At 33.2% G+C, this 26,252-nt stretch overlaps 1 protein-coding gene across 3 annotated transcripts in view; it reads left to right on the top strand.

The window, feature by feature from the left end:
* The window catches only part of LOC150086692 (ATP-dependent chromatin remodeler CHD5-like), a 683,856-nt gene that overhangs the window by 234,715 nt on the left and 422,889 nt on the right, over nt 1–26,252 (top strand). For 2 of the 3 annotated variants that reach the window (XM_090372691.1, XM_090372692.1), the window contains 2 exons: nt 9,952–10,128; nt 18,922–19,140. In XM_090372691.1, the coding sequence (XP_090228817.1) occupies nt 9,952–10,128; nt 18,922–19,140 (396 nt within the window). The remainder of the gene's footprint in view (nt 1–9,951; nt 10,129–18,921; nt 19,141–26,252) is intronic. The other variant, XM_090372693.1, reaches the window with a different exon arrangement.

Raw genomic sequence — 26,252 nt, 5'->3', positions numbered from 1 at the left:
AGCATTGACACCTGCTTTTGTTTATATATTATAGTCCCTTGTATGAAAAAAGAATGATCACAGGCTGATAACAAGCATTGGGTTTTCTGGCAAGGTGCTGTCAACTGTGGCAGATATCACACCATTACAGCCAATTCCCCAGACTCTTGTTTAGCCAGTTTTGGTAGTGGGCACAATTTTGGAACAGTCAAAGCTACTTTATGTGTTGGAGAAAGTAGGGGATAGAATGAAGTGAGTGGAAATGGAGATTCCTTCTTGAAGAAAATAAAATGGCTAGCCAGGTGAAGAGAATAGTATGAATGAGTAATGGCTGATTGGAGAAGAATTGGCTTGGGGGAAAGGTCAAAAAATTATCTCCAACTTCAAGAATTATGAAGTTGGAGATGGTTTTTTTTTTTTTTTTTTTTTTTTTTTACATGGCTTATAAGGAATAGGATGTTGTTAATAAGAGCATAGAGGATGCTGGAATTAGGATTGGCACTTGTAAAACAAACCCTTATTAACCACAATTTTTCATCCCTGTAATCCACAAAGCCATGCAAAAATTATCCCAAACCTCAGAAATTCTTCACTCTTTCCCATTAAACCACATTATTCTTCCATACCTGGTCATGCCTGACCACAATTATATGGAATCTAGTCCAGAGGAAATATGAAGTTAAAGCAGATAATCAATTCAACCCACTCTCCATTGAGAAAGGAGGGGCACTCTACTAGGTGATATCTGCTCTACTAGCAGATAATCAACTCAGCCCACTCTCCATTGAGAAAGGAGGGCCACTCTACTAGGTTATATGCAAATGTTAAAAATATTATGTTGGGCAGTCCTGCTGTAAAGGGAACATGCTGAACACACAAGGGTAGACTGCCTTGGCTTTGGATGTAGTGTATTATTTAATATCCAAGAACCAGTTTAGGCTTGAAAACTCCAGAAATCTTGGGTGTGAAAAGCAACATAAGAAGAAGAGAATATGTTAAAGCACGTGTAATCCTAGTATCTCCTATTAAATTTATTTTCACGAATGTGCACAGAAGTGTCTTTGTTCATATTTTTATTATCATAGCCTGTGTTATCATGCCTTTTAACATCCATATTAGATAAAAATGCAAAAAACTTTTTTTTTTTTTTTTTTGTGTCTTAATATATGTATTTTTCTTGTACCAAGAGGTTTTTTTTTTTTTTTTTTAATCCAGTTTTGTTAAAGATATTAGACATTCTGCTATTATAGTCTTGAAGACAATTATATGGTTATTACTATTGCTGTATCTATTATTCTCTTGTAAGAACAATATTCCTAAATGTAAAAACATCTAATGCAGAACTAGTACAAATAGAATTGTAATATTAAGGTGCATACATTATACAGTAGAAACCCTCTTAACTGACTTGCTGGATTAACCACCACTCTCCCTTCCCTCTTCAAAATATACTATCTGATGCCCACTGCCAGAGACACTAGTCCATACCCCAGGGGCTCACATCTGGTGAGTACGGGCTTGGCAAACGCAGGGTCCTGAGCTGGATATCATCATTCTTCTCTTTCTTGGTGATTCCTTTCTAATTCTCTCTCTCTCTCTCTCTCTCTCTCTCTCTCTCGCTCAGGGTAACTTGGGAATTTTTTTTTTTTGGCTGGTGCAGCATAAGCCTCGGGTTTCCTTGCACTATATGGCTAATAATAATATGTCTGTAGTTCATAAGCTAGTATAATCACATTGCACTTGTCTGTTAGGTTGTATGTTTCTGGAGAGGTCAGTTGTGTGTTCATACCAGTAAAGTTATTTGTTATTGTAATTACAGGACATAACTGAATTTAATACTACATAAATTAAACATATGGGTAAGAAAAGAAAGGCTTGTTTCTATGAAAACTAACTTTGTTGCTTTGAAAAGACTTGATAAAGTTGAGGCTTAAAAAAAGTCTCTTGAATGAAATGTGGGTGAAAAAAATTATAAAAAAAAAATTTTAGAAGGATTATACATTGGTTGTTTCACAAGCGTAGTTAACTTCTCACTCTACTTTAAAGAAACCAAAATTAGAAATGGTAAACAATGCATTTTGACTGCTTTTTATTTAAGAAAGACAACATGGAAATTTGTCAATGGCATTAAAGCACATGCTGCTGACTGGAGATGCTTTTGATGAAACTGGTATCAAAGAAAAGGCTTTGGTTTTACATCAAAAGATTGATGGTGCAGGAAGTTTTACAGCAGGAAAAATATCATGTTATTCTTTTATTGAGTATTAGCAGAGACGGATTATCTGTTGATTAGCCTACTGCTCAAAAATTTACAGAAATTTAAGGGCATTTATTAACAGAAAAATTGATTGGAGAAAAGCTGCAGTATGGATGAAATAGATCTAAATTATAAGATGCTATATAAACAAACATCTAAATTATAAGATATAAGATGTTACCTACAAAAAATGATGGCAAAAAAGTGTAACCTGCAGCACCAGGATATAAAATATCCAAAGAGAGAATCATAGCATTGCAAATGAAACTCACAAATTGCCACTTTTATGTTTTTGATAAATCAACTAAATCTATAGCTTTTAAAATTATAAATTGCTTGTCTTTATCAGTTTCAGTTACTATTCACAAAAATCAGTATGGATGAATTCTGCATTATTCAAAGAATGCTTTTTTCATAAATTTCTACTTCGATAAAGAAACTGAAGAAATAAACTTACCTAAAAAAGGCTATTCTCTATATGGATAACACTCCTTTGCATATTAATTGTGAGGAATATAAAAAAAATGAAGATAAAAGGCCATGTTTTTACCACCAAATGTAACATCCTTAATCCAGCCTATGGGTCAAAGGGGTTTTAGAATGTCTAAAGGGATGACATTGGCAAAAGTTTTTGAGTTCAGATTTGGAGGAAAAGAAAAAAAAGAGAAGATGCGAATATAGGTCTCATAGAATCGTTAAAAGTTATCAGCACCAAAGACATGATTACAATATAGCGCTAGCATGGAATGAAATTCCAAGCTGAAAACATACTAAATCTTAAAAAAAAAATTGGCCGAGTTTGACAATAGTAATGAAAGCCTTAAAAAAAATTGAAGATTTATAGCAAGAAGGCATTCAACAATGTTTTCCATTAAATCAGATTTGTGGAAAATGGAATTACGTACAGTGCAGAAATCATACATATCATGATGGAAACAGTGGATCTAAATATAAAGATGAAGAGATTGAATCAAATCCAGAGCCAAAATTTTTCATGTAGCAGCCAGAAACACCCCAGATACAGCTTTACATTATATTGAACAAGTCTAATTCAGCAGTCAATGTGTTTATTAAAAAAAAAAGTGCAGGGACTATGCTGCAAAAGAATTTGAAGAAATAAAAATTGAAAAAATTGGAGTGTTGTCACATTTTATCAACTACATTATGTAAATGAATGTATATGTATATATTTTAAGTGAAAATAAATTTCTTAAGGTACATATGTTTACTTTTTTTTTTTATGATTCCTTGCATTAACCAACTTTTTCAATGAAACCACCAACTATCATCCTGATCACAATGGATAAGAAGGCTTTTACTGTATTGAATGTATATTGTTAAATTGTCAAACCAGTTAACATACAGGGTATTACTCTTGTTGTAGAACCCATAATTGCTTTTTAATAATTATTTTATTAATCCACAAAATGCCATGAAAATTGGTAGCAACATACCTGAAGCCATGTCAAACATGCCCTATCTTATCCTGCATCATTTGAATAGACTTGTCCAAACTTGTGTGGTAAGCATGGGCCTGTAACAATGACTGTTTAGTCTGTATTCATAACATTCTGTAACATATTAATGACAGAAGAGCCAGTATTCATTGTCTGGAAATACTAATGTTGAAGCTGTTTAAGGACATCCAAGAGGTCTCTAAGAGCAGCTTTGGAGTGAAAAAGCCCCATTGAAAACTTTATTTTAAAGCATGGTTAGGAAACTGGAAACGACAGGAAATCTACTAGATACACATGTGCAGAGATCATAAGATGTAACAGGAAACTGCAAGATACGATGATAAGGCTGCTAATATTGCTAAGTAGGCCTTTACCTCAACTTTCAACAGAGAAATCAACATGCCACATATAACATGCAAAAAGCTGCCAAAAAAAAACAGGTCTTCATGCTTATCGTGTAATGTAGCAGCAGGTGAAGCCTAGTGACAAGGGAAAGCAAATTGTTTATTGTAGCTGGTTCCAATATTTTTCCTAGCAAATTTCAGAACTTAATCAAACCTGGTTTACAAACAAAGCATGGTTCATCTTAGTAGGCACGTCTGCTCACAAAATGTGTGTATGTGGGCTATGGGTAATTCTCATGCACTTCATCTGAATGAGAGCTGCAGCATTCTCAAAAAAAAAAAAAAAAAAAAAAAAACCTGCAGTTTTGGTGTGCATTTTTGAGGACTTGCATTATAAGGTCCATATTTTAGATCATACTATGAACACAGATGTTTATGATATTCAGTGAGTTTGCCAACCAGTTATATTGAGTTGGATAAGGATAATTTTCAGCAGGATGGAACTACATGTCATGTATCACCAGCAAAGGTGTATGCCATCCAGACCACCTGACTTTTTAAAAATCTGTGGGTTATACTGAAGGGGAAATGTACTGTTATAATTGTCACACCATAGGCAAACTGGAAAAAAAAAAAAAACATTCACCAAGAAATTGAATGCATTACAGTGGACAAGTTACAAAGAATGTGTGCAGCTCTGTCTAGATATCAAATGGGGCCATTCCTAGAATTGTCTAGATTGCTACAAACTTAAGTACATTGCTGTCAATTTTCATTTTATTTCTTGCATTAATAAAAGAGTTATTTGCAAAATCCGAATTCAACAGTGAGATCACCCTGTGGGAACAAACCTCTGTAGCTTAATGGAATCAGTAATTTTCATTTTCAGAATGAAAAAGAAAGTGAATTATTCAGTTAAAAATAGCTTGCTGAAATTTATTTAAAATACAGTAAAAGGTTTTTGTTATCCAGCATGCATGGGGCATTAGGGTATTCTGGGTTATCCGAGCCAGGGGCATATTCAGATGTGGGCAGAAGGGAAATATGCCCCCTTAACCAAAAATTTGAAATTAAAGAAAAAGGACACAGGAGGCATTCTAAAAAAAAAACCAAACTCAAAACCTTGATCGCTGTGTCCCCCCCCCCACACGATGACACCTGGATATGCCACTGATCTGAGCCTCGGTTAATTTTCTAGTTACCTGAGCATCCCATCACCCTAGGAGAAACCATTGGATAACAATAGTAAAAGTAAAATTTAGGTACCAGTATAAGCTGTATTGTGACCAACAAAAAGTATGTATAGGACAATTGAAACAAATAAAATTTAATCTTATTTTATTTTAAAAACAAACAAACAAAAAAAACAGTTATTGTACAGTACTGTAACATCAATTTGGATTAAGCAGCTTGCTCATTCTCTTGGTCACTATCGCTGGTACATGTAGAACATGTAGCTGCAAAAATGCAAATAGCTACAGTATTCAGTTCTCATAATTGCAATGGTGAACTTTTTATATGGCAGGTACCATCAAGTGGTAAGTAATCATTTTAGTTTTGAACTTTTGTATGGTCCCTTAATTTGGTGTGTATCGTTTAAAAAATAATCATGCATTATATTGATGCACATTTCTTTGCTGTCTGTGATATATAATAAACAAGTTTCTCTAAGAAAAGGAAATGAAAATATATTATCATAATATTTCTTGATATTTTACTAATTATGCCTCAAAGGGATTTGGACTGCAGTGAGGTATATGTTTACTAATGTGGGCTGAAAAGAAAAGTACTGTAATTGGTTCTAGATTATTTTTATGCTGATTACTAGAGTTTTCAGATAAAAAAGCTTTTACTGTATTGTTGGTACAAGGCCATGTCAGCATTAATTAATTATATATATATATATATATATAGTTAAGAATTAAATATGGCTTTACTAAGTAGCACAATTCCCATTTTGTAATGCAAGTATGTGTCGGGTGAAACATACATCATATATCTCAGCCATTTATGAATATATCTCAAGAATTTTTTTTTTTTTTTTATTTGTTTCCTAGTTATATTACTCTTAATACCTTGAAAAATATATATCATATTTTTTCACCACGTAATATATTTTTAAATATCTTTTGTAATGCTCATGAATTTTTGCAGTTGGATATAATCCCATTGTTTGTGGCCTTGAAGCCCTGTATAAATTTTTTTTCACAAAAAATATTTAAAAAAAATTATTGATTGAAAAATGCTATATATAAAAATAATAAAAATGAATATAGCAGGTAACAACTTGTAACAGCTAAAAACAGTAGGTAATGACACATTTAAAGTTATGATTAGGGAATATAGCAGTATTTTGATTATAGTATATAAAAAAAGATGAATGAAGAACTTAAGGCCATTATTGTGGGATCTAGACATAAGTATTGTATAATTGACTGCTAACTGATAATTATAAAATTTAAGACAGCAGCAAATTATGCAAAGATAATGCAAGATCCTCAGCAACAAGAACTTTCCTTGTCACACATTAATTTTGAACAGCAAAACCTGTGCTAACCCAGTCAAAAAAAAAAAAAAAAAAAAATACCTTAGGTGTCCGAAAGATGTTGGTGGTATCTCTAATACTATTTGCTTCATTACATGTTATTTGAATATAGTTTGCTTATAGGTCAATTCTTTTACCAGTTAATCTTAGAAATCTTGAAGTATCCTGAGCTTATGTTTGGCAACTTTGTTTCTGTTCAAGAAATGTCTTTGCACTGATGGGACACCACCCTATTCCATGCACTTGATACTGCTAGATGAAAATTATAGTTTTCAGTTGAATTTATATTTTATATGGGAAAATAAATGAAACCCACGGGTATAAAATAATATGATAGGTTAAAATTTCTGAAATATGACTTTAAACATACACTTCCCATTATTAATCCTTTATTATGAAAATTAACTTTTTTTACATTATTCTGTAGGCATGCTATGAATGTCAATAAGATAGTCTTTAAGAAAAATATGCAAAATAAATTTAAAAGAAAAGTAAGCTAATATCTGTTTCTCTCTTCATCAAGAGAACATGTTAAAATATATATCTTTTTTTTATACATTCAGCTTGTTAATACAAGCTGAATTTTTTTTAAGTTGAACTTTTCTGTCTTATTTTTTATTATTTCAGTAAGAAGCAGTTCTGTTAAATAGTATTTTGTTCTATTACATGTTCCTTTATTAATATACTGTCTTAGTGTTGAAGTTTGTATGCTATAACAACTAAGTATGCAGATATTATTATTAGCTATATGGTGCAAGGAAGCCTGATGCTTATGCTACACTAGCCAAAAAAAAAATTTCTGAATTACCCGGGGGGAGAGAGAGAGAGAGAGAGAGAGAGAGAGAGAAAAAGAAAGAAAAAAAAAAGAGAGAGAGTAAAAGGGAATCACCAAAAAAGAGAAGAACGATAATATCCAGCTCAGGACCCTGGGTTTGCCAAGCCCATAGTCGCTGGATGTGAACCCCTGGGGTTGCACAAGTAATGCATTTTAGCTTTCATAAAAATGGGATCCTTTTGTTTCTCTCTCTCTCTCTCTCTCTCTCTCTCTCTCTTTTTTTTTTTTTTTTTTTTTGCTTATAATAATTTACTTTCCTTCAACTTCAGAAATGTACTGTAATCTGTGATTTCCCTTCTGTAATTACATATGTATTTTATCATTCTGTGTCTTCAATACTGTAATTTCAAAGATTTTTGCCATCTGGAAGGAGTTGCCATGACTAAATTTGTTAAATTCTCTGCTTGTTGTATTCATTCTGTCTTTGCAATTTTTTGATAAATCTAATCATATTTGTGACCAATGGTTATTTGTTATTCTCATATTGTTCGTAGCTCCACCAAATTATTATTATTATTATTATTAGCAGCCATATGGCGCAAGGAAACCCGAGGCTTATGCTGCACCAGCCAAAAAATTCTGAATTACCCTGAGAGAGAGAGAGAGAGAGAGAGAGAGAGAGAGAGAGAGACAACAAGAGCCAGAAGTAGAAAGGAATTGCCAAGAAAGAGAAGAATGATGATATCCGGCTTAGGACCCTGGGTGTGCCAAACCCATACTCACAAGATGTGAGCCCCCCGGGGTTCTCGCGGCATGGAATGTCAATGTCGGCCTTCACTTTCATTACACCTTTGGGCTTATTCAAGACCCAATGACTCGCGCACACGTTAGACTCCTCGGTCTGTGTTTCAAGACGGGTCGGGTGGGTGACTGACCTACTCTCTGGCACCTCCGCAGGCAACTCTCCAAACCAGCAGCACACCTCTGAGATTCATCCACAGGCTCGTGTGGAACGAACATTATATAAAAACATTTTCACATAAAAATTTGTTATTTTTCTACACTAAATGAAAAAATAATAAGAATTTATGATAAGAAATTACACTCATTCTTTTTTAAGTCTTACTATTGTCCACTATGCATGCCTAATGCTTTTTGTTTTTTTGCAACCCTGACTGCATATTACTCCTTCCTAATTGTCAGTCTGTCTCTACTTTAACAACTACCAACTTTCTGTATTCTAACAACACCTTGTAAATAGTTTTAGTTATTATTTTAACTGCATTTATGAATTGTTGCTGCAGTCTTTATTGAAATGATATAGTTATCACTTAATAGATATAGATTATCATAAACTTCTTTAGTTGATTTTTAGTTTTCATACATGGTCGCAGACTTGCTAAAAATACACCTATTTTACAGTAAACAATAAAATATTTTCATGTAGTGAATTACAGTATATTTCTGCAGATTGATTATCTAGTTAAGGTTCTTCCATTTTTTAATATGCATAAAACAAAAACTGCTTATGGTAGTCTTTCTCACTGAAGGATATGGAATTATCATTAAGTGTGCATTAGTTCTTAGTGATGCTTGCAGTATTATCATTTACAGATAAATATCTACAAGGGCTGTTCAAGAAAGAGTTACACTGCTATATTTTTATGAGGTAAACCAGTAACATATTTCTGTTGATAAAATTTCTAAAAATTTTAAATCATGCTGTTCATATTCACATGTGCCTATTGATGTCATTTGTGTTTTCAACAGAGATGGTAGCTTTGAAGCCAGAGTAGGCGGTTCCTTCTGTTAAAAAGTACTGCAATAGTAATTTCAGGAATGGTGTATATGTTCATGAAAGACTATTAGCGATGAATTATTATATCTGTGTGGAGACTTTTCACTAAACATTTGAATCAGACAAGATGGTGGGGTGGGGCATCAGAAACCTGCATTATGTTAGTGCACTCATGTATCACAAATATTGTGATAATATATTTGTGATATTTTACAAAATCCTGCTAATATAGATTCAGTTTCATGTGACATTTTTTCTCTTCCTCCACAAATATACAGGATTAGAGGATATATTTTTCCTTCTCAAATTGGTTTGACTAATTAGAGATAAAGTTTGAAATATCTCTTCAGAAATGTTATTACATGCAGAGGAGATTTGAAAAGGATCATTTTTAAATTTAAATATAATACCTTTTTTTGTTGTGTTACATTTCTTGAGTGGCCCTTGTTTGTAGTTCTGCACCATTCCCAACAGATAAGCAGAATTAATGCAGGAAAAAAAAAAAATCATTGAGGATATCCTATAATAAATCAGAAATTTGATAAGTTCTTAGTGCTAGGATTATATTCACTTTACACAATTATAATCTTTTCCTGATCTTGGTGAGCCTCGCTCGTTAATTGTAATCAAGGTGTGGTTTCCATTTATCGTGTAAAGAAGAATTACGTCAGTCATAAGTGGTCCAAATTTTAATTATATGAGTCACTTGAACATTGAAATAATCTTAACAGGACACTTCCAACCACTCCTTTCTGCAGCCAGAAGTAAAGCTGTTTATTTATCTATCCACTTTCAGGAGGGTGAAGGCATCCAAGAACAGGAAGAAGATGAACACATGGAATTCTGTCGTGTTTGTAAGGATGGAGGAGAATTACTGTGTTGTGACAGCTGTCCATCAGCCTATCATACTCACTGTTTAAACCCTCCCTTGAGAAATATACCAGATGGTGAATGGCACTGTCCTCGCTGTTCAGTAAGATCTTCAAAAAATTTCCATTTAATATATAAATTACTTCACATTTAGATGAATTTTTAGGCCGTCATATTTTTAGGCATTTTTTACAGTTGATATAATCGATAACTTTTGTTTATATAAAAGAGCAATTAATGTCTAATCGTTTTTATGATGATCCTTAGCTTGCTTTTTTTTTTTTTGTTTGTTTGTTTGTTTTTGCAGCATATATAATATTTGATTGCTGTGTGATTTCACTTTTTGATGCTTGATCTTTTATAGCATCTTTGGCTCATATGTACTTTCAGCCTTTTTTTATAGCATAATTAAATTTATATGCCATTTGGCAAGGTATAGCCATTCATTTATACTGAATTGCCTGTACATAAGCACGTTGGGCAGATAAGAAAAGGAAAGAATTGATTTTAAATAGGACTATTGATAACACACACACACACATACACAATGTTCATTTATATAAGTAAAAGCTATCTTGTAGTTGCATTGTCTTCGTGGCAGTTGAAGTATTATTTTTTTGTAATCACACATTTAATAGTATCCTGAAATATAGAATTACTGTAGTTTCTGTAAATTACTTCCACATGATTTCTATTTTAAAATAACTAGTGGCTACTTATGCCTTTCCATTGATGTCCTTTGAATATAAAGAATTATGATGGATTTTCTTATTGTTTATTCTGGATTTCTGAACAGATTTTGAGCAAATTGCTTTAGACCAAATGCTCTATGAATATATGTTAAAAATTTTACTAGATGTGAATAGAGCATTGCAAAATTATAAAAATAAAAAGTTTAGAGGCTGTGAAGATTCACCAGCAATGTAGATGTATCTCATCACTGAGTTGAGCAGTGCAGTGGATATTTATTTACTTGCAAGTACTAACCTACAGATTTGTAGTAATATGGCAGTTTATGGCAACTGTCTAATAATTTTTTAGCATCCTCTTGGGATGATGAACCTTGCTGCTACCTGGTGACAATAAATATTTTATCTTACCAGTACAAAGTGATGGCCGACTGGTGACAAAATTTTTTTTTCTGGGTTGGGGGAGGGGATAGCATGTCTTTTGATGTACATAATTGATATATTTTTTTGTGCACAAATGTTCTTGGGGTTCATGCATAAGCAGCAGTGCTTATTACAAAATGCATAACAAAAATGACATTTATTATTGTTATATCTTTTTTTTGGCTCATAAGTGGTTGTTTTTAAAGTGATGCATACACACAGTACTCATTTGATTTTATGAGCTTGCATCTGATTTTATATATTTTATGAATAAAATTAGGCTCTATTATTAACTGTTTACAAGTCATGCATTTCAGTTTAGTAGCGATGAGTTGGTGTTTTCATTTGCTTTTTAAAAGCATAGCCGTTATTCTTACCATAACTAATTTTGTTCCCTCTAATGATCTGACCTTTCTATCGTGACTTTTATGCTTTTATAACAGTATAATATATCATGGTTCTTATATTCTCAATTTTTCTAATATGTTAATGTTTTTGATAATTTACGTTTAAAAAATTAAACACGTATATCTATTACAGTTTGAATTTACAGATAATAGTGAATAATGTGCTAGTATAAAATTGAGACAAATTTAATTTGTCATTTACATTCATTTTGAATGGATATATTTTCTAATATATCCTTTTAATATATATTTTTAATATTTAATACATATTAAATTTAATATTTTAATATTTAATATATATTTTTAATATGGTTTTCAGGTATGGTCGTCTTTCACATGTTAAATTCCTAGACTTTCCAGCGGTTCAGGTTCACTTTTAATTAGAAATTAATTTTTATAGTCAGCTATCTTTTCTGATTCCAACCACAGATTAACTTTGGCGATTGCCCTAACTGCTTGTACAAAATAGCCATCTAATAAATTATATGTGCACATGACGTTTTTCTTTTTGTGTTCATGGGAGTTGTATTACAGGGGTAACTATTGCTTCTGGAGACCAACTAACCTGGGCAGAAAATGCTGGACCTATATTTTTAGAATGATTACAGGAATGGTTAGCAACCTGCAGCACTGGTGCTAAAGGTGGCACCCAAAACTACTCCAAATGGTGCCACATGGAGATTTGATGTAACCGTTTCACCAAGGAATTTTTATAAAAGTTGCCATAAAGTTGCAATTTAATTTAAATATGAATATCCATTTCAATGCATTTCATAAATCACCACTTTCCTTGGTACCCATTTTTGCAATTTAATAACAGATAGTTCCCCTATACAGTAGAATTCAAATTTAGAAAATTTAATTCTGGCATCAGAGCTATCCTCTCTCTACCTACAAAAAAAAAAAAAAAAAAAGTGAACCTGGCTTACTATCCTATGGAAAGGTTGCTGACCATTGAACTGGGATTATGCAAGTGATGTCCCTGCCATGACCATATTGGTACCAGTATATTAACCACCAGATCAACCATGGCTTTTGGATTTATTATTAGTAATAAATCTAATGGACAGTAGCCTTCATTTACTGCTTAGATGGAAAAAACACTTTAAAAGTGAAATTAGCAAATTTTGAATGTGTTTTACCTTCTTTAAATATAGACACACGATTCCTTTTTATATATATATAAATAAATATATATATATCTATCTTATTAATTATAAAATATATATATAAAATACCTGGTAAAGTTAGCAGTCTTTAACTGATGTTTTTATTATATAATAAAAAATATAAATATTTAGTTGAGTTTCAGATTTTGCATTTCAGAAATAGTTTTTTTTTGCTTTGGCAGCCACATATAAATGATATTTATATTATCATAGTTTTGTTTTCTTTCTCTTTTTTTGCAACAGTACTTATGGCAGTAAATTGTCAATTTTTTAATAAAGTGGCAGTTGTGTAAATGATATGGTCAAGCTTAAAAATTAAGTGTTAAATAGTTAAAAATGGTAATACTCAAAAAAAAAAAAAAAAAAGTGTATATATGATAGGACATTCCCATTTGGCAATTACATTCTTCTTGAAGGTGCTTTTAAGTGGCAAGGTTAAGGGCTTATGGGAAAAGAATGGGTGGTTAGGTTCCCAACTCATAAGATATTTTTGTATAAAATGTATTTTAAGGTTGTATTAAAATATTTTAATAAAAGATTAAAAATATTTTTTTACTTTTAATGTTAGTAAGTTTGAGCTTGTTGAGATTCACACCTTTTTAATTTATTATTTTTAATCAACAGAATAATTATTTTTATGCACTATTATAGTATAAATTTGTGTATATAAGATGACCACTTATTTATTATATTATATTGTTATTTAATATATTTAAATTGATTGTGCAATTGTCAGTAAGTATTATTTTGTTTATTAGGATGTCAACTTTCTGTAAATGTATGGTTAAATAATGAATTGAAATGTGATTTTGTCTGTATTGCAACATGAAATTTATTATGTGCCACAGAAGAATTTGTTATTTGCCCTGATCAGCATTTCTGTGATTGGTGTATCTGCAAATGACAAGGTTAAGTAAGTGCTTAAAGAAAAAGCTGGGTTATCTTTGACAAATGATCAGAGCTGAAATAGTAAAGTTTAGGCTTATTATCCACAGTTAATCTTCACTTCAAATGGAATATATAAATATGTTTTTCCATCCCACTCAGCTAATTTTGTCTTTGGCTGTCTCCTTTCATGGTCTCCTTGTACCAGTGATCATAGAATTTTTTTGTGTATTTCAAGGATGCCTTTCATTTTGTGGATTCCAGTGACATCTCTTTATTTATTATTATTTTTTTTGCAGTAGTCCTTTGTATTTTATGCTCATTTGTTATGTGGTCACACTATCTGTTCTTAATTCAATCTTTTATAGTTCTGTGTAGTCCACTGTAGTGGTTGGTGGTTTCAACACTTATCACTCATTTGGAAGTTTTAACTCAGCTGAGCTGTTGGTTAAAATATCCCATGTGGCATTTCAGTCTCCTTTTCCTTTTTTTGCCTCATTATTTTTATTTTTTACTTGGAACATACTGAAATGATTTTTAGGTAATCACTTCAGCATTTGCATTGTGGCCAAATTACTCATTTCCAAATTTTGACCAACAGCCCAAAGAATAAATGATGAATAAAACAGTATAGTTAATAAAGTCAATTAAAAATATGTTAAATCACATAGAGAAATTGGAGAATAGTAGACAGCCAAGCTGCTATACATCCTTCATATATCTCAGATCCATTGCTTAGATTTTGACAGTTTGTGCCCAGTTAATATTTTCTAAAAACCAACAATCTCCAGGTCCTGACCTATCTAGTTTTCAGATGTTGCACTTATTTCATTATAATATCCTTGATTGCTTTCATAATTTTACATCTTGTGGCAGTACTGTATTTTTATATTTGAATAAATACATTTTCATCTTATAATATCAGAATTCACATTTTGGTATTTGTGGGTGAAATTTGTTACATATACTTGGGCTGGACATTTGTGATAATGTGCAGATTCAAATATTTTGTGTATAATTCTTTTTCTGCATGCTACCCACTAAGTCATGGTTGGTCATATTGGTTGATAGTAGTAGTGATGTATTTTAGTCAGTCTTTAAATATATGCTGGTCTTTGCCACAGAGTTTAATTTTATTGTGCTGATTATATTAATTTATTTTTTACTGAAAAGGATTATTAAATTGATTATGCCATTATGTCTGTCCTCTTTATTCTGAATTATATGAAATATTTGTTTGAAATTACATTGCAGTGCTTGAAACTTCAAGGGTTTCTCTATTAGACATAGTCATGTTTTTTGTGTCCTTTTCCTTTGTTGTTATCAAAATATATATTTGAGTAAATATACTCAAATTTATTTTTTGACTTTGATAAATTGCAAGACAGGAATATCTTTGTGTTAAATATTTTATAAAAAAATAATGGTATGTGTTATTTAATCGTAATTCAGAATTCTCATACTTTTTGATTAGTATTTTTGGTGGTGCTGCAATTATGAGAATTTTTTTATCAACCAAGTTTCAAATAATGGGAACTACTGTTTGAGTGTCAACACATGATGGACCTAGATGTTCAGCACAATGTAGCTGTTTTCTAATATAGCAATTCTAAAAACATTTTATTTGTGTCCCCCCCCCCCCCAATCTGAACCAATACATAAAATCATGTCTTAAAAATTTTTTTTTATATTTTTACAAATAGCTAAAACACATGGATAGCAGTTTAAATATTCTTATTTTCTATATTAAAAAAGAACAATGAGAAGAAAAGGAATTTATTGTGATTTTTTATCCCCACCCTCCAAAAATTCTATTCAAGTGATCCAGTAAATAGTGGTTTATAATTTATTGTTTGATTCTATACCTGTTTAAAAAAAACAAAAAAAAAACAGCCTTTATATACAAATGTTTGATGCTTACATCTCCAATCTTCTATACAACTCAGTCCCAAATGTACACAAGGGGTCTGATACCACAAGCAGTTAGATTTTGTGTAAGATTGGTGATGAGCTATCTACTTCTTGCAGTATGTTGTTTGACTTCTGAGTGGCACCATCTTGTGAAACAAATCAAACAGTAGTAGCATTGTGTACTTGTTATTTTATTATTATTTTTTAAATTTATATTATTTTTTTTGGCAGATGCAGAATAATTCACTTCTTTGCATTATTATGCTGTTTTAATACTAATGCAAAGTCAAAGATTCATGCCTTGAGAATGAGGGTAGGGTATTGCTCAAGGATTTCCCATTGCCATCATTGTAGTAATGCTTTCATAGTGCTAGCCACATGGCACCTTACATTCTGTACAAGATTATTGATGCTATTTGCATGAAATGGTAGTAAATGGTTTTTCTTATATTTTTCGGTGCAAATGTTTCTCCAGGCATGAGTGGAAACATTCCTTTGCTTTTGTCTCATGTGACTTGGTCCAGGAGCACTGGTCTTTATAAATATAGCTAAGAGCATCTGCAGCATGCACTTTTCTATCTAGGTTTTTTCATGCAGCTTTTCTATCCAGGGAAATAACTTTCCCATGCATGTATGCTTAAATAACTACTATGCTGCTGTATAATTTTACTGTCTCTTTTTGTGCATAGCCCGTGTCACATGATTCTTATGAGAAAATTTACATAGCATGTGTCCCTTACTTTTTGAATAGCCCTGATATTATCAGTTTTAAACTTGTATATTTTTTGCTTCTGTTAAAAGTTATGAATAAATCACTTAAAATTGAATTAAATTATCATGGGGAATCTATGATTGTGACAGATTTGTTGAATATTAGCAAATATACATAAATATCACAAATCACTAAGTTGGCTTTTTTGCGTTCCATCTGATTTTAGGAAGTCATGCTTTATTATATTATATTATTCATTTAGTCAAAGGTCTGAATATTTTAAATCCAAGGTTTCTTGTGTTGGAATATTTTTGTGTAGCTGTTTCTTGACTGCTACTGCTGTATATTTTCCTGTCTCCTTTTGTACATAGCCCATGTACAAATTCAGCAAAATAGAATCCTCCCTACACTTAATTAAGGGGTGCTTATGTTTTAGAATAAATATATAATGTAAAGAACAGCAAACGTTGCAAATTATTTCCATATAAAGTTCATTAAATGCCCTACTCAGAACATAAAACTGTCTATCTGTACTTTATTTTAAATTTTTAAGTCCTAAAAATCTTGTATATATACAGGATAGTTATAATTAAAGTGTCTTATTTTAGATGCCTATAGTTGGAAAACAATGAATCATCCAGAGATGAAATTTGGAATGGATAGTGTCTAGACGATGTGGAAATCAAAAGCACAAAAAAATTAATTTCCAAAAAAGTGTTACCACAGTACCCTTGACATTTCATGTGCTCAGTATGCAAATTTCATGACACTAGTAGTGATATACATGGCATAGATGTGATAAAATCAGATATGACTACAGTAACAAGCAAAATGAACACAGTACACTTTACAGCTCATGGAACACTTTATGAACAGTGCATGACCCTTCAAATGAAAGATCATACATAGCTCATAAAGCTGTTTTAACAACAGTAGTAACACCTTGGCTGAGTTTCAGTAGTACCACTGATTAAAAAACGTAAGAGGATTCCTTTCCCAAAATGGATTGTGCAAAGGATTATGAAATTCAAAGAAACAGGTCCTTTGTCTGTTTCTTTGTTGCTATTGGAAGCCATCCAGTGGCTTCCATTTGCAACAACTGCTCTTGCTATGGCCACTGGTGCCACGTGAAATACACTCTATAGCACCAGGTCAGCATGACAACAACTAGATATTCTTTGGACAACAATTCTCAAAATGCTTTGCTAACTTTCAGTAGTTTTCTACAAGATCTGTGTGCTGCATAAGCTAACTTTGCTTGATTCTTAAAAGTACACTGACTTTGTTCTACAGGTTATAGTTAGGATGGAGCTAGATGACGTATGGCTGTGAAATATCTTATGGACTGATGAGGTTCCTTTTCAGCTAATCAGCAGTGTGAATAACCATAATTGTCAGGTATGGGAAACATTGCATCTGCAGTACTTGCACATTACTGTGTGGTATGGGTTCGCAGCAAATGCCATAATTAGACCATTCTTCTTTGAAGAGGTTTGAACATGTTGTCCCAACAGGTAAACATTACTATGATCTCTAGAATCATGAATGTTTGGGGATTACTGGTCTCCAGGACACATTTCTTGGCCAGTAAAACAGAACAGTTGCTGTAGGCCATATTTGATTATGTCCATGTTAGTTCACAGAATTTTGCCAGTGTTTAGCCACCTTGCTCTCAGGACTTGAATCCTTGTGACTTCTTATCAAGACAATATTCAGTTTTTGATTGACCACTATCATAATGCATATTGTTAACATTCTCTCACAAAAGTGTATGTCATGATTCAGGAGCTAGTTGACCATATTGTACTGCCCTTTCCATCAGATTTGAAGTACAAACGGCTCTCACTGAGAACAGTTTTATTTTGACAACCTGTATGTTCCTGATACTCTCCTGTGACTTGATCGAATGAATTGTGCTGTGTGGCTGCATGCAGTGCCAAATGCACTCTGTTCAATTTTTGGAAGTAATTTTTTTTTTTTTTTTTTCAAATTTCATCTGTGGACAATTTATGGTTTATCATCTACAGGTGGTCAGAGTATTGCACTTTAATTATTATCCTGTATATATGCATGTACACCATACACAGAATGGTTATGATTAGATTAGTATAAAACAGAGCTATGATGCTCAATATGTTCCATGTTGTATTTACAATATTTATAGAAGTATAAGAGAAATTTACTTTAATATAATACGTAGAACACTTCCTTCTCAATCAATTAAAACGAATATAAAATTAATGCAAAATGATTATAGTAATAACATTAATTAAAGAAATTAAAACAAGCTTAATGTAAATTTTGAAAAAAAGACTTTCCTTCCTCATTTTAGGAAGGAGTCTTTTGTTTTTTTTTTTTTTTTTTCAAAATTTACATTAAACTTGTTTTAATTTCTTTAATTAATATTATTACTATGATCATTTTGCATTAATTTTACATTTGTTTTAATTGCTGGAGAGTGTTAAGACGTGTTCTACATATCATATTGAAGTAAATTTCTCTTATTCTTCTACAAACAGGATAGTTATATGGACTTATCCACTCTTTGTAGATGTCCAGTTTTTCAAGTTTATTTGTGTGTGTGTGCGTGCGTGCGTGTGTGCGCCTACACTGCATAGTGCCTTTAAAGCTGAGCGAGTACTCATTTTACCTCAAGTAAACTGCATCAATAAAACACTCAAATTTTTTTTTTTTTTAAAGGTTGAACCTTTGAAGGGAAAAGTGTCAAAAATTTTAACGTGGAGATGGGCTGAACCACCTAAATTAGATGATTTAATCAAAAATGAAGACCTGAAGGATGATATCCCAGCTGCACAGCCATCAACTAGCAAAAAAGTTCAACCGAAGCCTCAACGAGAATTCTTTGTGAAATGGCATGATATGTCATACTGGCATTGTTCTTGGATTTCAGAATTACAGGTGAATAAAGTGGACAAGGATATTTCTTCTTTTCATCTATTTTTGCTTTCAGTTTTATTATCTGTACCTTTTAAGCATTTTGAAAGTCCTTAAAATTTTTCTAGTATGAGATTCTTTCAGAAGCTTAGGTAACCTTGTGCTTCATTAGAATAACTAAGTAAACTCACCTTATTTCTGTTATTATTGTTATTGTTACTGTTGTTGTTATTATTATTATTATTAAAATAAGTTATAAATATCATTAAGTTTTTATCTTACATTTGGAAAACAGCATATCTACATACACTGGTATGCAAAACTAAAGGACCAACACTATTTCTAAAGGTTACAACTACAAAATCAAACAAAACAGCCTGTGGAGATTTGCATAACTGTGGCCGTTCAGTAGAAAGCTGGTGCACATGCAAAAATTTGAATCGTGATGAGAGGGCTCACATAAACAGATAAAAGCAACAGTTCAGCAGTTATGTGCAAATTACTGAATGGTAAGCATGATTGTTATAGGCATTCGATTGGTTTCATACAGTGCTACAGGCAACGAAATGACCAGTATACAACATCTGGATGACTTTACCTGCGGTCGAATAATTGGGAAGCTCGAGGAAGGTTGAAGTGCGAGGAGTGTGGCTGCAGAGTTCGGTATCGCCCATAGCATCGTCTCACGTGCGTGGTCGGCCTTCAGAACGACAGGTATGGCTGTTTGAAAGACCAGTGGTGGTCATCCATGAAAATCAAAGCCCAATGATGACCGCTATATACTCCTACAGGCCAAGAGGGACCGACACCAGACAGTGGGATCCATTGCAAACCAGCTGCACAGGACACAGGATATTGCGGTTTACTGTGGCCCGATGACTCCACAAAGGTGGACTGTTTGCCCGACGGCCAGTACGCTGTGTCCCTTTAACACCTGCCCATTGGAGACACCGTTTACAGTGGTGCATCAAACACAAGGACTGGACAGAAGCGCAGTGGGGTAAGCTACTCTTTACTGATGAGAGTAGATTCAGTCTCAGCAGCGATTCTGGACATCAGCTTATCTGGCGAGAGGTTGGCACACGGTATCACCCCACAAACATCACTGAAAGGGATTGATATGGCACTTGAGGTGTTCTCGTCTGGGAGGCGTTATCTTGGATGGATGTACACAACTCCAGACACCGGAAGGCGGTACTGTAACCATTGCACTTGAATGTACTGAGGTAATCCTTCCCCATGTGCGTCTGTTTCGAGGTGCCACTGGCCCCAAGTTCATGTTTATGGATGATAACACCACACCCCATCGCACTGCAGCTGTTGATATGCTTTTGGAAAGTGAGGATATTGTTCGTATGGATTGGCCTGCCTGTTCCACCAATCTAAATCCCATCAAACACATATGGGATGCTCTGGGAAGATGCCTAGCACACATCCACACCCACCAGAAAATGTTCACCAGCTGAAGATGGCGCTGACACAGGAATGGACGATGTTACCACAAAAACTTATCAACAACATTGTTCTAAGTATGGACAAGTGGTGCAAAGCGTGCATCGACATTAGGGGTGGCCATATCTCCTACTGAGAACCACCTCTTCCCTTTTTTCCATCTTTGGCAGTGATACATCTGTGTCATGGCAGCCAGTGCTATGTTGCCATTTTTGAATAAAGTCCCTCTGTACCGTTTTGTTTCCGTTGTTGTGTCGGTGTTGTTTCCTTTATCATTTCTGTATCTCACGAGGTTTCTTTGGTATGCTTTTCCCATATCAGGCCACTCCTATGAGAAGCTACAGGTGAAAACTTGATTGGTCCTTAAGTTTTTCACACCAGTGTAGTATTATAATTATTATATGGATGCTTGTGAAAATCAGAATAATTTGAACCAGTTTTTTAAATAGTCCTTTGCTAATTGAATAGAATATTCATACAGAAATGATTAAGTTTATTTATGCAGCTTGATGTCCAAATTTGCTAAATTTTATAATTATATTTATCACAGGATTGACTAAAAGCTATAAAAAATAGACAGATTTAAAACATGTCCATAGTATTTGATAACACAGATTCCCTTCACCTGGTTGTTGTCTTGATACTTGCTACCTGATTCTCCTTTTAACACTGCGGTATCTCTAATCATATCCTGTGACAGAATTATATATCACGGCTGAGATAAAATAGGAAAGGTTCCAATACCAATCTTGTCATATCAGAAAATATTTTGATTCTGAAATAGGATAGCTGTTGTCTTTATCCTTGTTCATTGCATTGTTCCCCTATACATTTAATATTTTTAGAACCGTGAACCATTTTTGCCTATCTCACCTTGCACAGTATATTACCCATAAATGAAAGTAGATGTGACTAAGTAGCAAGCACAAGTTAGTTAATGTATACAGTGCATACATAAACTAACTTGTGCACATTTAAGGTGCATTAGTAAATAGTAATAATTCATGATTTATATATATATATATATATATATTTAAAAAAATAATAATAATCAAAAAATAACTTTTATGTAAGACCCGAGAAAAGTTTGTTTGTGTGCATCTGCCACATTGCCCGTTCATTCCTCCAGCCAGTGGAAGAATGGCAACAAGCATAATATCCATTGCTTCAGCTACAATATATGTATATGGATGGCCTATGTGATATTTCTGAAAAAAAAAAAATAATAATAATAATAATTGCCAGATTTTTATTTGTCCAATTTTAATGAAATTTGGGATGGCTCTACAAATTCATCTATTGGGAATCAAGTTATTACATGAAGCTGAAAAAATAAATAAATAAAATAATAATAATAAATAAATAAAATAATAATAAATAAATAAATAAAAATAATAATTGCTAAATTTCTATTGGTCCAATTTTAATGAAATTTGAAATGGCTTGACAGATCTTTTTAAAAGCCCCAAATATACAATTTCATAAAAATCTGCCCAGCGGGAGTAGAGTTGTTACATGTGGATGGAAAGGGCAAAGACAATAGGCACATTATGCATATATACTAACATGCCTAAAAATGAACATGGTACAACAAGTGAAGGAACGTGCATTGTTGATAGAGCTGTTTCACCAAAACAACAGTGACTTTTTGACTGTACTGTTTTGGCAGGCCTCCACAGTTAAATCTAGTATTGTATGTTATGACATATTACTCGATTGAAATGGCTGGGGAAGATAGTCTTCTGATTATACTGAATATCATAGTTATCTGAATTTCTGTAATGCTATATAGCTTAAGCCTTAATAAAATCTTCCATTGGCCAAAATGTGAATTACTTTATGTATATAGACAGTAATAAAATAATATTAGATATAACTTTCACATGTAAAATAAATAAAATGGAATAAATTTTCTGTTTATACTCAAGACAATGACACATGGTCAGAGACATTCACAAGATAAAGAGAATACAAGATCAGCACCATATTCATCATGGTCATCATGGATTCAAGGACTGAGCAATGAGTGGCGATAAAATTTTGTTTTAAAGCCTTAAAAATTGTAACTGAAACAGTGGCAATGCGAGTGCAGCTTATGGATATGAAGCACTATTGCAATCCAACATTTTTAGCTGGTATGGGCAGTTCCGTGAAGGGCAGGATGATGTTCAGGACAATGTGTGGAGTGGTATCCCATCCCAGTCTTGTGGATTCGGCCATCAAAAAAGTTTAGTAGCTGTTAATGGAAGGTGATTGCCTGTCCCTCCGAACGATAGCACACCAGCTTCACATCAGCAAGGATACTGTGCGTTTGACCGTTGTTGAAGATTTGAAAAAAGGAAAGTGTGCTCACACTTTGTACCGCATGCAGTGATGGTGGAACAGGAGGAATGAGTTGCTCCATGTCAGGGTTTGATTGAGACGGCAGACTGTGATCTAGACTTAAAAAAAAAAAAAAAAAAAAAATCAATAACCCATAACTGGTGATGAATCCTTGCGCTTTGTGTACAAACCGAAACAAAAAGACAACCAGCTGCATTTGTTGTAGAAAATTTGCCAAGGCCGAAGAAACTTTGGTTCCAAAAGTCGCAAACCAAAACTATATTGGTGATTTTTTTATTTTTATTTATCTTTTTTATTGGCAAGGAGTTGTGCACAAAGAATTTGTACCAGAAGGTTTGACATTAAGAGTTGACAGAAAGTCAACTCTTAATTTTACAGAGGAGTGATGAACAGACTATTGAAAATAATTTTGCATGTTAAGCCAGATGTATCTGAGTCCGGTGAGTGGCTCTTGCTTCATGGCAATGCACCTTCACACAATGCAGCCATCATCAAACAGTTTCTTGCACATAAGGGCATTACAGTGCTTCACCATCCCTGTATTTTCTGGATTTTACACCTGCTGATTATTTTCTGTTCCCCAAAGTGAAATCCCACCTGAATGGATATCATTTTGACAGCATCTCAGAGATCCAAACCATTGTGATGAGGGAGTTAAACAGGGTTCTTCAAGATCAGTTCCACAGAGCCATCTAGAAGATGTACAACTGTACAAAGAGGTTTACCAAGTTACGAGGGATGTACTTTGTAGATTAAGCAATAATAAATTTTTTTCCTTGAGATTTTGATTTTTTATGAATGTAGTCCTAAAACTTTTAAGACATACCTTGTGTAATTAATATAATCTGAGAATTAGGTGCAACGTACATTAAAGCATACATTGCAATTCTTGTTAAAATTAGCATTAGTAAAGGCACATGATGCAAGAAACAAGCTTATATAGCATTGGCCAAAAAAAAAAAAAAAAAAAAAAAAAAACCCCTTCTCATTCCACCCATCCACTTGCTCCAAACGTTTGTCTAGTTCTTCCTTGAATCTATTTAAGCTATCAACTTCTACAACAACAGATGGAAGTTTGTTCCAGCAGTCAACCACCTGCTGGCTAAAGGCAAATTTCCACACATCTATCCTACAAGAGTTTTTCCTCAATTTGACTTTATGCCCTCTCAGGCGGTTATTCTGATCAAGAGGAAAATGAGGAACTTTTATGGCTGAAAGCTTGACCGATATTAAAATTTTTCCATTTTTCAGTTTCTAATAGGTAGTAGGTTCTACAATTTTATTGGCTTTACTGTTATTTCATACTACCTGAACTCATTTCATTTTTGGTCATGCAAGACACATTATTGTCGTGCTTGACCACATGCAAAACACTAAATCTTCTCAACTCAATCCAGAGGGCATTGCTACTAGCAACACACCGCATCTGCCGAACGGTCTCCACTGCAGCAATTCAGTTATTGCAGGGACTCTCCCGTTAGACCTATATGTAATATTTAGAGGATTATGCTTCACAATTTCATGCAAATCAATTTTGATACGTATGAACTGCATAAAACTACATTTCCCTTTTTTCCTGTTTCACAAAAATGGGACAGCCGCTTTAGCATTACCAAGTGCACAGACCTAGTCTTTTATTTGTAAGATATATATATATATATATTTTTTTTTTGGTAGTTGTTGGCACATAGGCTTCTGTGGCCATAATGCACCTCCCAAGGTTTTTGCAGTACTTTGATCCAAGCCCGAGGCGGGAAGAACCCGCGACCTTTGAGTTTCCAGGCAGGCACTTTACCCAACCGGCTAGCCCGGTCAGCGTAAGATATATATATATATATATATATATATATATATATATGTATATAAGATATATATATGTATATATAAGATATATATATAAAGGATAGGTTCAAAAAAGTTTGGGGACTGAATTAATATTTGGGAAATTATGAAGCTATTTGGTTGGATTCCCTCAAAGTAGTGTTCTTGACCACTATACACTATACACTGCTCCCACCACTTTTTCAGCTTCTGGAAGCATTCCTGATATGCTTCTTTTAGAAGTGCTATTGTGAACACAGGAACTATTGTTCCTGTGTTTGTTCTGAATAATTTTCTCAGCTTTTGTAAATCTGACTTGTCTTTGGGGCTTTAAGGAAACAAAAGACAATCACAGGTAGCTAAGTATGGTGGATAGAAGATCATAACAATGGAATACTTTGCAAGAAATTCTTGAATGGAAAGCAGCGAGTGTGTAGGGATGTTGTCAGTGTTAGTGCCAGTTCACTGAAGTCCTGTTATGTGACACTGTTTTCTCTGAACAGTGTCACATAATCACTGTAGAACCATTTGGTAGTATTTCTGGTTCATTGTTTGATCATGTGGGACAAATTCATTATGAGCAAAGCCCCGTGAGTTAAAAAATATATAAGTACTATCTTCACATTTGGTCAAGGCTCTCTTGCTATTTTGAGCTTGGAGAAGATTTCCATTGAGACCTTTGTTTCTAGGTCATAGCCATCCAACCGTGTGACTAGCAATGAAGAAAGAAACAAGAGAAGAGTGTGGATCAACAGCAGCATGTTGACAAAGATCCCGACATTCAAGAAATCAAGGAATTCCTGTTATCTGTGATTATCAGTGAGGATATGAGGCAAAAACTTGGCTGAAACATGTTGCATTCCTAAATCTTGTATTAAAATTAATTGACATACCCATAAGAAAAACCAGTTTCTCTAGCAACTTTGTGAATTAATAAATGTCAATCACTCCTGATCAGATCACAAACATGAGTGATGAAATTTCTGGTTTCGAAATTGAAGGGTGGCCAGAGCAAAGATCAACTTTGACAGACTAATGACCTACTTCAAATTTTGTAAACCACTGAAAAGTCTTTGAATGACACATAGTACCTTCTCTTTGTAATTTGAAATAAAATTAGATTTACTGCTCAATAAAATCACTAAAATGTGATAAAACACCATCTATTTAATGCATTTTAATTCAGACTGACTGCAGATTCTTGTGTTACTGTGTCTAGATGAGTTATCAAACATGTTGCAACAAGTCACAATCAGGGTTGGATTAAGGATGAAATAGGCCCTCGGCCATATTTAAATTTGAGACCTATATATATCCAATATTTTAAATAAAATAAAATAAAATAACATAAAAATAATCCAAATAAAATTGTTTATTTGGATTATTTTTATGTTAATTTTCGCTCTACAGTTTTTGCCATACTACTGGCTAATGTTTTATTTTATTTTATTTAATTTAATTTAATTTAAAATATTGGATGTATTTCAGCTTCATATGGAGGAATTGCATATCGCTGCCTC

The sequence above is a fragment of the Mastigoproctus giganteus genome, chromosome 4, assembly GCF_048544385.1.
Source record: "Mastigoproctus giganteus isolate SK-2022 chromosome 4, ASM4854438v1, whole genome shotgun sequence".
In the NCBI taxonomy this organism is placed as follows: Eukaryota; Metazoa; Arthropoda; class Arachnida; order Uropygi; family Thelyphonidae; genus Mastigoproctus; species Mastigoproctus giganteus.
This window is presented reverse-complemented; position numbering and strand designations above follow the sequence as displayed.